The sequence below is a fragment of the Sinocyclocheilus rhinocerous genome, unplaced genomic scaffold (genome assembly GCF_001515625.1).
Source record: "Sinocyclocheilus rhinocerous isolate Xijiao unplaced genomic scaffold, SAMN03320098_v1.1 scaffold950, whole genome shotgun sequence".
Classification (NCBI taxonomy): Eukaryota; Metazoa; Chordata; class Actinopteri; order Cypriniformes; family Cyprinidae; genus Sinocyclocheilus; species Sinocyclocheilus rhinocerous.
Window position 1 is genome coordinate 131,079 of NW_015637169.1, and position 12,687 is coordinate 143,765.

Consider the following 12,687-nt stretch of genomic DNA (forward strand, 5'->3'; position numbering starts at 1 on the left):
CTTAATTATTACCGCTAAAATATCTTCAGTCTGACAGACCTAATGACTGTTTACAATCATTGGACAGACCGAAGATAAATTTAACTTGTTCATGTCTGCAGAAACCCTGCAATCAGAAGCCTGAAAAAGTTTCCAGTAGGCGGAGATAACAGCGCAGGCTCCGACGTCACAAGCCAAAAACTCCGGTTTCGCTGTCTACACGATAACACCGCAACCGGAGTTTTTGAAAATCTTCACCCTGGCAGGAGTTCAAAAATGTTCGGTTACAGTGAACTGGTGCTGCGTTTACGTGTGGACGAACGGCCAAACCGCATAGAAAAAGCTGCTGTTTTAAAAATAACCGCGTTCGTGTGGACAGGGCCTTAGCCCTGTCTGTGAAACCAGGCCTAAATGTTGCAGAATGCGGACATTCTAAAATGATCTTTTTAAACATTGATGTGTTCCAGATATTGCAAACATTCTGAAATGGAAGTTGATTGTTGGAAATGGTGAACCTCATTAGCACATGTGGCCGTGACTGAATTTGTGACTCATTGTTGGGATGATGTTATGTCGAATACCTTCACAATCTGTCACTGCAGAGATGCTACTTGTGTTTCTCTTTCTGTATGTGAAAGTGTTATAACATGTTACCATGGTGATGGTGTTTGTCATCTGCTTAAAATGCTTGCAGCAGAGTTTGTGTTACCGCTGTTTTTTTCTGTTGCAGTGAGATCATATAACTCTACACCACACACACACACACACATTTTCTCTCCGAGTAGAATGCCCCTTTTCTTTGTTATGTAACTAAAGGTCATATTCACAATGTTGTACATTTTCTTGGAAAATATCCTTGTACATATTCTGGAAAATTGTCACAAATTACACTTTGTTCACTTTAAAGTTATACAAGCTTACTAAATACTAACTTAAAGTATTTAGTATTAAACAATGTTTAATATTTAGTATTTAGTATTAAACAATGAATGACTATTGTAATTACTTTTAATAATGTTATTTATTTTAGTTTTAGGGCTGTTTTTGACTATGGCGACTCTGGGGGAGGAGTCAAGTCCCAGTGTCACCGCCCCTGCTGATACCACAGGCTCCGCCTCCAGTCCACAGAGTGATGCCGTAACCAATGAGCTGCAAGAACTGTCTCTTCAGCGCGCCCCCAACTTGCTTCCTATTCATGAGAGGAAGAATGGTGAGCTTATTGTAATGCAAAAACGGTTGCATGCAATTATTAAATCTAAGACATAGAACCTTCAATAATTCTGACTGCAGCATTTGTGAACACAGCATTCATAAGCTTTACTTATGTAATAACCAATACCAATATGACAGATGTCCCATTATTTTCTGAATTACAGTAACTTACTCTAGAGAATTTTCTGATGCGTAAATAGTGTTAAAAACATTTAGGATTTTATTTTTAGCCAAATTGTTACTAGGTACAGAGTGCTGGTAAAATCACAGTAATGTACAGTTTAGAGTTGCTTATTGCTTCTATACATTTACCATTTTAAAAAATTTCTTGTTCAAAATTAGGTAAACATACTGTACGCTGTTTATTTTTATCAAGCAAATTGCATATACTGTAGAGTTAAGCTGATGGTCTAAAATTAACTTTTTGCCACACTACCCAATAACAGGTGAATCGAGAAAACTTATTTGTCATAAATATATCTCATACTCAAATTATTTTTCAGTCATGCTGGAATTATTTAGCTGCTTTTCCTTATGTATTTCTGGCAATCAGTGCAGGTCATTGTGTCACTCACTGCATCATACAGTATATGAGATGAGCCCGTCTCCATCGCTCTGTGAAACACCGCCTGTCAGAACAACGTCAGGACTGATTTTGTTCCTCATATTTTTGTCTGGGTGGCTTAATGAGAAGAATTTTTCACATGCAGTATATGTCAGTGTCACCACATGGAGTTATGGAGGAAATAAAACTTAAGAAATCCTAGGTAAGCTTCTGATGGTCAGGTTTCAACCAAAAATGTAAAAGAAATGAGGTACGATTTATTCTAGACAATGCATTTCGTTGCTGGTCTTTTGTAAACCTAGCAGCCAATTGGCAAGCAATTTTGTTTTCATTTAGTACTTATCGGATGCTGATCTTGGACCCTTTGTGTGCAATCGCAAAATTAAAAATAGATTTTTTTTAATAATTGCTAAGAAATTATGGTAACACTTTACAATACGGTTCCATTTGTTAACATTAGCTAACTACATTAACTTGATCTAACAATGAAAAATGCCTGTGAAGCATTTATTAATCTCAGTTAAAGCTAATTTCAGCATGTGGTAATACATTATTAGAATCAAAAGTTACTTAATATTATTTAAAGGACATAAGCTAACATGAACTAAAAATAAAGTTGCAGTTTTATTTAGTAACATTAACAAAGATAAATAAATGCTGTAACAAATGTATTGCTCGTTTTAATGTTAGCTATTGCATTAAAGATAGAGTTCACCCAAAAATGAAACATTTGTCATCATTTGCTAAACACAAAATAAGGTATTTTAAATAATGTTGGTAACCAAACTTAGTCATTGACTTCCATAGTATTTTGTTCCTTATTATGGAAGTCAGTGGCTACCAGCAACTGTTTGGTTACTAACATTCTTCAAAATATCTTTTGTGTTCAGCAGAAGAATGACTCTTAAACAGCTTAAGGGTGATGACCGAATTTTCATTTTTGGGTGGTTATCCGTTTAAGTAATGGATCGTATTGTAAAGGGTTATCAAAATCAGAACAAATAAATTTACTTTCACTAACATGCACAATTAAGGCATAGACATAATGTTATGATTTGATATGATAGGCTTAGTGTTCTGATCTGCAAAGGTGCACATGCTCGCACATGGCTAAGCTGATTAACTGTGTTTAGCATATGGTGACCAGCCCCTGGCTAATAATGGTTTTTAGGGTTATTTTGCATCGCTAATCTTTGTAAACACCCACACTCACATCCCACAAGCTCTAAATATGAAAGACTGAAATTCAGATTAAAAACCTAGTTGTAGAAGCCGTTATCTCTGAGGTGTCACTACTGCCACCCAGTGGATCTTTTCAGCACTTTGGTTCATTTTATTTATTTATTTTTATCCTGGAAAAGTATTGGGCAGCCTGAAATCACTTGCACTATATACACAGTCTGGCAAGTGAGTAGTCATTTAGCAGATGCTTTTAACCAGCCGTGAGCGACCTGATTTAAAGTGCCTCGTTGAGGCTAATGGATCGGCCCTAGTGAGAAGGGTCTGGCTGCAGACGTGCACTCTACTCTGTCTGCAATGTCACTTGCACGTTCTGTACAGGAACTGGAAAAATGAGTTGCATAATGTCGTATAAGAGTTGCTTCATTATATGTATGACTTGTAAGACTTTACTCCATTTTTAAAAAATTTCAAAAATCATGTTTTTTTTTATCCTGCATTCCAATTAATATCAAACTGCAGTTGGGTTGTTTTATAATAATAACTAAAAAATACAGCTAACTAACACAATAAAACACAATAAAAAACATGATTTAAGAAAATTAATAAAAACGGAGTTATCTGTTTTTGCAAATAAACTTCATATAATACATATACACGTACATATATACATAGTTTTCATTTTAATTGTAGTTTTTGTGTAAGATTTAGTAATTTGTTCTTTATGTGCTATGTGTCTGTTAGTGTTTTATTAGGGTTTTTTTTAGATTTCTATTTAGCTTTAAAGGATTAGTTCACTTCTAGAATGAAAATTTCCTGACTGTTTACTCACCCCCATGTCATCCAAGATGTTCATGTCTTTCTTCAGTCGCAAAGAAATTACGTTTTTGAGAGGGGAGCGGGACCGGCATAGGACCTTGAGACGGGAATCAAACTCGTGTCGCTGTGAGCACAGTTGCGCTGTATATGTTGGCGCAGAAATTAAGGTTTTCGAGGAAAACATTCCAGGATTTTTTTTCCATATAGTGGACTTCAATAGGAGCCAATGGGCTGAAGGTCCAAATTACAGTTTCAGTGCAGCTTCAAAGGGCTCTACACGATCCCAGCCGAGAAATAAGGGTCTTATTTAGCAAAACGACCAGTCATTTTCTAAAAAAACAAACAAATTGATATACTTTTTAACCACAAATGCTCATCTCGAGCCTCACACATTACGTAATCACGCACACGTGATGTAGGCGGAAGTACCGACCCAGTGTTTACAAAGCGAACGTGCAAAGAAAGTCTAACGCCCTTTACAAGAAAAGGTAAAACAACGATGTCAGACAATTTTGAAATTGGAGGAGAAAATGAGTTTTTCACCCTACCTTTTGAACCGAAAAACAGACAAATAAATAACCACACGTGACCTTTCCAACATGATTATGCAATGCGTGAAGACGCACATGTGCATCGCAGAGCTAGTGCAAGACGAGCATATGTGGTTAAAAAGTATATAGATTATTTTTTTTTTTTTTAGAAAATGACCAATAGTTTTGTTAGATAAGACCCTTAGATAAGAGCCCTTTGAAGCTGCATTGAAACTGCAATTTGAGCCTTCCACCCGTTGGCTGCCATTATAGTCCACTATATGGAGAAAAATCCTGGAATGTTTTCCTCAAAAACCTTAATTTCTTTGCGACTGAAGAAAGAAAGACATGAACACCTTGGATGACATGGGGGTGAGTAAATTATCAGGAATTTTTTATTCTGGAAGTGAACTTCTCCTTTAAAGAAATAGTTCACCCAAAAATGAAAATTTGCTGAGAATTCACTCACCCTCAGGCCATCCTGAGGGCCATAGATGAGTTTGTTTCTTCATTGGAACTGATTTGGAGAAATGTATCATTTGATCACTTGCTTATCAATGGATCCACTGCAGTGAATGGGTGCCGTCAGAATGAGAGTCCAAACAACTGATAAAAACATCACGATAATCCAGAAGACTTCAGTCATTAATTAATGTCTTGTGAAGCAAAAAGCCAAAAGACGTTTTTAACTTAAAACCATTGCTTCCAGCTATTCAGCTAAAATATGAGACCTCTATCCATAATATTGCTTTCTCCAGTTATCTTGTCTGAATCAGAAGAGAAATATGCAGAATCAAGCCCGCTTACAAGCCAAAAACCATCTTAAGAATGACTTTAAAACATCTTATTGGTGGATTTGTTTGCAAACACACTGCTTTTAAATTTATAAGACATTAACTGACGGACTGGAGTTGTGTGGATTGCTTTTGGATTATTGTGATGGTTTTATTTGGATTCTCATTCTGATGGCACCCATTCACTACAGTAGATCCATTTTGTCCATATAATAATTCTATTTTATTTCGTTTCAGCATTATCTCCGTTAACAAAAAACATTTTTAATTGTTTTAGTTTTTGTTTTAGTTAACAGTAACAACACTGATGAGGGAATCCATTTGTAACTCATGATGCAGGAGACAGGACTGTCTTCATTTATTCATTGATATGCAGTTCGTCATTTCTGTCACCCTTGAGCTATCACATTTTCTTAAGTGCTAAGTTTATCTATAAAATGCACGCATCTTTCTTGATTTGTCTCCTCCAAGGTTATTTTACACCCTCACACTTCGGCGTGTAACCAAATGTGCTACAGGAATAAGTCTGCGCCACATTTGCTAAAAAAGGCTCCTAAAACACCTGCCAAACTGAGCGATTTTACACCTTAACGGTGAGGTGTGGCTGTCAGACAGACTTTGGACGCATTACCATAAATACAGCAGCTTTAAATAGCTGCACCAGACAATTGTGATGTTCTCCATGCAGCCGCCAGAAATCTGCACATTTTTAGGAAGTCATTTTTCACAGATTTTAATTTCAGCCATATATTCATATTGAGAAACACACTTCTGTGACTGCGAATGTGTGTTTGTGTGTCATTCTGTCAGCAGAGAGAGGTCATTGAGTGCAGAGTGGGCTGGTTTAATAAAGCACACACTACTCAGCACAAATGTGTGTGTGTGTGTGTGTACTGAACGACTTGAGGAACAGCTGTGGTTGTGCGGTAATGCTGTCTCACACACACACACACACACACACACACCTTTCCCTGCTGATAACTTCAGTCTTCATGCTGCTTCTGCAACAGCAGGAACTCTGGATCTTTGATGTGGCTGTTTCTTCTCATCAGATATCTTCCTTCTTATATTTTATTTATTTATTTTCCATCATCCTCCACTCTCTTTTTCTCTCATCTGGATTCCTGTTAGCAGATCAGCAGTTCTGAGTGAATGACTGAAACAGGCGAAATATGAAAGACACAAAGGCTGAAAGTTTTTGGAGTTAGAAACTTCAGCGTCTCTTTGAAGGAAAAGCGCTATAGCACTTATTTTTGACCTTTTTAAACCTTTTTTAAAAACCTGACCACCATGCTGGACACCAGCTCGTGGCTCCACGCCAGCCCCGCCCCTTTAGGATCTGCTCCAATCAGCCGCGTCGTGAAGAAACAAGCCGTCCGATTGGACCGTGAGTGGCGTGCCTGCCTAAGTCTGAGAGAAGGTGTGGAGTCATGTTGCATGTGTGCGTTCAGACCAACAAACATACTTAAAGCCTTTAGCGAGCGTTTGAAAAGACCCCTAAGTCAATTAAACTTTGATTAGCTCGACCCGCACCATTTGTGTTACAGATATTATTGAGATCTCAAATTGTGTGGCTTTGTGGGGTGTGCTATTACTGTTTTAAGCTTTTAGACTTACAATATTGGCCTGATAGATGATAAAAATGGAGGAAAAAAATCACATAAACCTGTGGGCCAGCAAGCTACCACACGGAACACTATAGCAACTGCTTGGCAACACCCTGGCAACCAACTTAGCATAGTGGTGTTGAGTTTTACAGTGTTATTTTATTATTATTTATATACTGTTACATTTATCAGTATCTTGAGTTATATTTCCGTTTTTTTAGTTTGTTTTAGTAATTTTCTTGCTCATTTTTAGTTAAGTTTTAGGATTTTAGGACAAACATTTCTCATGTTTGAAATTATTATTTTTTTAAATTAACAAAATAAGTAAATTAATATATGAAGCTTGAATTTTTATTTATTGATTGATTTTTGCAGTTTTAGTAAGTTAAGCTTAAGTGTATTTCAGTTAGTTGCCAAAGCTATTTTTATCATTTTATTTTAGTTTTTTAGTTTAGTTTTTAATCTAATATTTCTGTTTTATTTTATTTCAGCTTTATTTCAATCACAAATAAATAAATAAATAATAAAAAATAATAATATTAGTTAACAATAACAACACTGCAACATGGTTTCATTAGCATATAATGGTACATCGTTTTGCGTAAACCAGTGTTTCTCAATCCTGGTCCTGGGCGCCCAGGATCAGGGTTGAGAAACACTGGTGTAAACTATACTTGTGCCACCAATGAAGTCTTGCTTAAGGGATTGTGCACCCAAAAAATGAAAATTCTGCCATCATTTACTCTTTTTCTGAACACAAAAGAAGATATTTTGAAGAATGTGTGTAACTAAACAGTTGATGTACCCCATTGACTTCCTTAGTATGGAAAATAAATGCTATGGAAGTCAGTGACTACCATCAACTGCTTGGTTCCCAACATTCTTCAAAATATCTTCTTTGTGTTCAGCAGAAGAAAAGAAATTCATACAGGTTTGGAACAACTTGAGGGTGAGAAAATTATGACAGGAATTCAATTTTGAGATGCACTCATCGACTAAGTGTGTTGAAAGAGTTTAAACTTGCTGTGGATTAGCAATCAGATGTAATTAGAACAAATGTGAGCAGTGATGTTGTATTATTGAATATGTTATAAGCTAGTGAGACTTGTAAACAGCAGGCATGATCCACTGAGCTGTTTGCACGTGTTTGTGTGATTGTGCGTGGTATGCCATGGGCGATAAGGGAACCAGAGCGATGACATTCCCAAGAAGCATCAGCTCATGCACGCACACACACACACACACACACACACACATGCTTGGACAGCACATTTAGGTGTCCTGCAGGTCGCAATTTGAGACATGAGGTGTAATTTACAGTGATATCCTCAATAACTCCGCAGCAGCTCAGCGGCCTGCCACACAGTTTGAGTGTCAGGTACAGTATGACTGTGAGGACTCAAATAGAAACACATGGAGAACAAGCTACCGAGAAAGTTGGAGGGATTCCAAATAGAGCCCGACCGATATATCGTTTTGCCGATATTATCGGCTGATATGAGCCGGTTGCCGATATATCGGTATCGGCGAATATGCCGCCGATATGAAATTTTTTTTACAGAACATATAATGCAGATAAAATGCTTGAAATGGTGTAATTACTTAGTTTGCTAAGGGATCCCCCGAATTTGGTGGAGATCCGCCGGCACGTTCGCGAGATAGTGACACCAGTCAACACTTTCACTTCAGTAAGGACTTGTTCAGGCAGCAGCATTCAAGCGTTGTCTTACTCGACCGTAAGTGCCCTGCAAAGTGGACTTCACATGAAATTCCGTCATGATTCCATTTCCAAGGGAACGTACACGTTACATTCAAAGGGCATTAAAGTGCGCGAGACGTGAATTTATATTGTATTTATTTACAGAGGTATATTATTTCACACTTCTCTAGTAAGTTTCATCTGTGTGTGAAGACAGTAGTGCAAATCCGTGAATGAATGTTTCGAAGTGAAATAAACTTTAACGGAATAAAGTTGAATGGAATTCAATTGAATTAAAGTTGAATAAACTTTACTGTTCAGTGCACTGATGTCAGACTCATTTTGGATAAAGTTTATTGTTAAATTGTTAAATGCCCTGCCTCCATTACGTATCTCTGTCACGTCATTATAAAAACGCACCATAAGATGTGCATTGTGTGCTTAGTTTAACTGTGAGATTTGTAGTGACAAACACAAAGTAAAACAACTCATTTACAAGGGTCAGATCAGTTTATATCCTGGCATTGTTGAATTCTTGATCTTGATCGTTTGACAAATGGGCAACACTTTATTTTGGGGACCAATTCTCACTGTTAACTAGTTGCTTATTAGCATATTACTAGCATATTGGCTGTTAATTACTACTTATAAAACACATATTAATGTCTTATTCTGCATGATCATATTTTAAATCCCTTGATGCTACCTCATACCTACACTTAAAGGGATAGTTCACCCAAAAATGAAAATTTGTCATCATTTACACAGCCTCATGGCGTTCCAAACCTGTATAAGTTTCTTTCTAATGCTGAACACAAAAGAAGATATTTTGAAGAATGCTGGCAATCAAACAGTTGTTGGTCCCCAATGTCTTTCCCTACTATGGAAGTCAGTGGGGACCAACAACTGTTTGGTTCTTCAAAATATCTTCTTTTGTGTTCAGCATTAGAAAGAAACTTATACAGGTTTGGAACGCCATGAGGCTGTGTAAATTATGACAATTTTAATTTTTGGGCAAACTATTCCTTTTAACAACTACCTACTATTAATCAGCAGCAAGTAAGGACTTTATTAATTTTTGTGGTTGCTTTTATTTTAGCATTATTCAGTTCAAGAAGAAAAATATACTGCTTCGTTAAATGGTAATTTTAATATTGTAGTTTCATATATTCGACAATTTCTCCATTTAACTGTGTGGCAAATGTTTTCATGGCATATAATTACATATATAAAATATAATCTATACTACTTTTCACATTTTACCCATGTAATATTTATTTAATATTTACAAATAAATTACATATTTTATATGTAAATAGGTAAGAAAATAAGTTCTACACATGGGTAAAAGCCATAAAACTATGTTAAACCGTGTTAAACTATAGTAAACGTGCCTTAATGGATTATTTAGCAGCATTGTTCAACATTTTATTTGGGGAAATGACAATGATAGAGCAGAAGTTAGAGCCTGATAGAGCCTAGTTAGGATGCGCATCCATTTATTTTCCTCTTTTGTTCTCACTCTTCAGGTCTCTGAGGATGGCATTACATTGCTATATCAATGTGGATGATGTGTTTTGGCAGTAGTTTGTGCTGCAGTATCTCACTCTGACACTGAAGGAAAACTCACACATCACACACATACACACACAATTTTCCCGGACCAACTTTAGATCCCTAATACTGCAGTTATGAGTCATCGGCCTCAATTCTCTTGCTTACAGTGGGTGCGACAATCGTTAACTTACAACGTTGAGGTTTACAGTGTATGTTAGTTCCTCCTGAAACGCTTGCGCACACCTCCTGCCAGCCATCTCAATTTCTCCTCCATTAGTGACCTCACGCCAGATCAAAATTCAGCAGCCCATCAGCTGTTGGGATGACCTAAAGCCAGATCACTATTTAGCAGCGCAACAGGTGCGGCACTGGCTCTATTCCACAACACAAACAGCATGTGAACAGGTGCTATAATAAATTTACCCGTGCTGACAGGTTCAGACCTCAACAACATCAGCCATGTTCAAAAACACATCTTCTGGCTTTTATAATTGTCAGATGAGTGATAAAATGCTTTTGTGAGGAGATTTCATTTCAAACTATGCTACCAAGTGACGTCACAAGTACATATCATTACCATCAAAATGTTTTACAGTAATGACTGCCGTTTTATACTTTTTCTCATACTTGTACAAGACCTAATTTGTAGAAATATGTATTGATATACTATGGATATTAAGAGTATTATGAATTATTATGTGTGTTCATATCAATACTATATATAGAGCTGCACGATTAATCGTTAAAAGATCGCAATCTCGATGCAAACCCATTTTTAAATGACAAGGATTCGCCCGTGTCTATTAAACCTTTGAAGAAAAAAAACAACAACAATTAAATCTGCGTTCGCACTTCCGCTGACACAGAGAGCAGACATTTAACATGTTTGGGTAAGAAACAGCTTCACAAACTACACAGTATTATTTCTGTCATATAGTCATTCATATTATCACAGAATTACTGGGATGAAAGTTTACAGTTGAGATATAAACATTGATGTCTATGGTAGCGATCAAAATTATTTTATTTTTATCGAAATAGTGATAAAAAAATCAAAATCCCCTTTTGAAAGGAACTGGTGCTTCAAATAATGTGTCGATTGCATTGTGGCTGTTAAAAAATTTATTCGTCATTGAATCTTTCATTTAAGAGATTCGTTCAAAAACGCTGATTCATCCAGTAATAAAACAAGTGAAGTATTTATGAGTGAGTCATTTGAATCATTCATTCCAACCACTTTTTCAAAAATTTAATATTAAAAATTGGTGTATTTAATATATTTAATATATATATTTAAAAAAAAAATTCTATTTGAGACAAAAAAATCGTGATTTTCAATTTATCCAGAATCGTGAAGCTCTACTTGTATATTTGTAGCAGTAGCCAACAATACATTGTATGGGTCAAAATAATAGATTTTTCTTTTATGCAAAATATCATTAGAATATTAAAAATCATGCTCCATGAAAATATTTTGTAAATAACCCGTAAATATATCAAAACTTAATTTTTGATTAGTAATATGCATTGCTAAGAACTTAATTTGGACAGCTTTAAAGGCGATTTTCTCAGTATTTATATATTTTTTGCACCCTCAGATTCTAGATTTTAAAATAGTTCTATCTCGGCCAAATATTGTCCTATCCTAGCAAACCATACATCAATGGAAAGCTTATTTATTCGGCTATACATATATAAATGTATATCTATACATTTCAATAAAAAAAAATTGAGCCTTATGACTGGTTTTGTGGTCCAGAGTCACATATATTACATATTTTGTAACATTTCTTGACGAAATTGTTTAAATATTTGTTTACATGATCGACAGTTTTTTTCTGCTTGTTCTGACAGCTCTTATTGTGATTCCTCTAACATCTCGATTCGTACATGTTGACTCTATGCCAACGCCGGGGAGCAAATGTGTCAAAATGTCAGATGCAAGAACCAAAACCACAGTGAGAGATGGCTCGATTTAGCCTGGTAGAGCCCATTCCCTCTGTGGTGGTGTTACATGAACAGCTTGGTTTTGCATTCTTGTAGATGTTTGAAGCGAGATGATACCAAAAAACGATTCTGAGGCTTTACATTTTTATCCACCAGAAATGTTTAAGTAAAGCCTTTGACACACAGCAAGCATTTTCCATTGCGCTACTGTTGGTATTTCTTCTAGTGGAAGAGATAGTTGCTTGACTTTCTGTTTTGGGGGCCTTGATGGATATTTGTTCGCATAATGACAATTATATTATTGTAGGTTAATTTATATATGAGCCAGTAAGCAGTGTGCTGTCTCTTTGTGGCTTTACTGGTAAATCAATTGATCAAGCGAATATTTTGTTGTGACTGTACCCAGGGGCGCCGCTAGCAATTTTGGGCCCTATGAAAGAATATGAAGTTGGGCCCCCTAACGCACCAAACATACACTATATTGCCCAAAGTATTGGGAAAACTCAAAAAAACTCATCGCCAAACACCAATGACTTGTACATATGCGTACAATCATTTTAGACACTTCCAAAACTGTGGCAACAAAGATGGAAATACAATTTTTAAATACATGAATTATGTTTCCATCTTTGATGCCAGAGTTTTGGAAGTGCCTTTTTTTTGTAAGTGTCTAAAATGATTGTACGCATATGTACAAGTCATTGGTGTTTAGTAATGAGTTTTTGGCTCATACAATATTTTTGTCAATATAGATAGATAGATAGATAGATAGTCAGATTATAGATAGATAGATAGATAG

The 12,687-nt window shown here is 36.1% G+C and overlaps 1 protein-coding gene across 1 annotated transcript in view; it reads left to right on the forward strand.

The window, feature by feature from the left end:
• Window positions 1-12,687, forward strand: part of LOC107748785 (MKL/myocardin-like protein 1) — a 44,369-nt gene that overhangs the window by 5,831 nt on the left and 25,851 nt on the right. The window contains exon 2 of the mRNA XM_016563735.1: window positions 1,010-1,189. Coding sequence (XP_016419221.1) covers window positions 1,010-1,189 — 180 coding nt within the window. The remainder of the gene's footprint in view (window positions 1-1,009; window positions 1,190-12,687) is intronic.